Here is a 1,108-nt window from a genome sequence, read left to right as displayed (position 1 = left end):
TATATATATATATAGTAGAATGTGTTGGGTGTTGGTGTGTTGAATATGTACTTTATATATATACTTAGTACTACTGCAATTAACCTAATCCTACCTGTGAAACATTTGAAGATATCTTAGAAAATATTCTGTACAATCTTATGAACCTAAAAATTCTGCTATCAAGATCTAACATGTTCGCTTTTTAGTCAAAATCAAGATTTAAACTCATGCATGCACGCATTCACACATGCATGCACGCATTCACACATGCATGCACGTGCGTGCGTGCGCGCACACACACACACACACACACACACACACGTATACATACGTAAAATGCCTATTTCTTTTCATATTCTAGACAACTGAAGATTATGATGAAACTGAACAAGACAGACCTTCTGTTATCTATGTTAATTTACCTGCTGATCTTCTGAGAATACTTAAAGAAATGCGATATCTTTCTTTGGAACCAGTGGAGTTTACTTGTCAGATAAGTGTTACAGATATATTAGGGGATGTTCAACTGACAGAACTACAGACTGCAATCAGCAAACTTCAGATGGTTGTCCAGAAGTACAATACTATCTTTCAGATTATAAATGATGTGGAAATACCATTTTTTGAAGGGAAATTCTCAGAGATTGATCATGTAAGTTGGTGACTAGCTGAAAGTTTCTAATGTCCCATATTAATAATACCATCATCATCATCATCATCGTTGTCGTCATTGTCACCACCACCACCACCACCTTCATCATTATCATTATTTACTTAGTTTTTATATGGGCTGTTCCAAGTCTTGCCCTGAGACCTCAAGTAACTGCAAGTTGGACAGTATATTATGAATGTCATTTTATGACTAGCAATGATATAAAGTTGGGAAAGGAGACCAGAATCTGAGAACTGTTAAATTAATATTTGGGCTTTGAAAGAGCTTTAAGAGAATTATATATTTTCAGGTTGACAAAGTTTTCCATACAATGCAGGCAGTACTCAAGAGAACAACTTTTTGTAGTTCTGATGCTTTTAGGCTTCCCAGTATTCGTCCACAGTATCTAAGAGTACCATTATTATTATTATTATTATTATTATTATTATTATTATTATTATTATTATTATTATT

General features: G+C 33.7%; 1 protein-coding gene across 1 annotated transcript in view; it reads left to right on the top strand.

Moving 5' to 3' along the window:
* The window catches only part of LOC128249716 (uncharacterized), a 113,915-nt gene that overhangs the window by 82,609 nt on the left and 30,198 nt on the right, over positions 1–1,108 (top strand). Inside the window, exon 16 of the mRNA XM_052974148.1 lies at positions 344–634. Coding sequence (XP_052830108.1) covers positions 344–634 — 291 coding nt within the window. The remainder of the gene's footprint in view (positions 1–343; positions 635–1,108) is intronic.

This window comes from Octopus bimaculoides, chromosome 17 (genome assembly GCF_001194135.2).
Source record: "Octopus bimaculoides isolate UCB-OBI-ISO-001 chromosome 17, ASM119413v2, whole genome shotgun sequence".
Taxonomy (NCBI): domain Eukaryota; kingdom Metazoa; phylum Mollusca; class Cephalopoda; order Octopoda; family Octopodidae; genus Octopus; species Octopus bimaculoides.
Note: the sequence above shows the minus strand (reverse complement) of the source record. Positions and strands in the feature narration are given on the sequence as shown.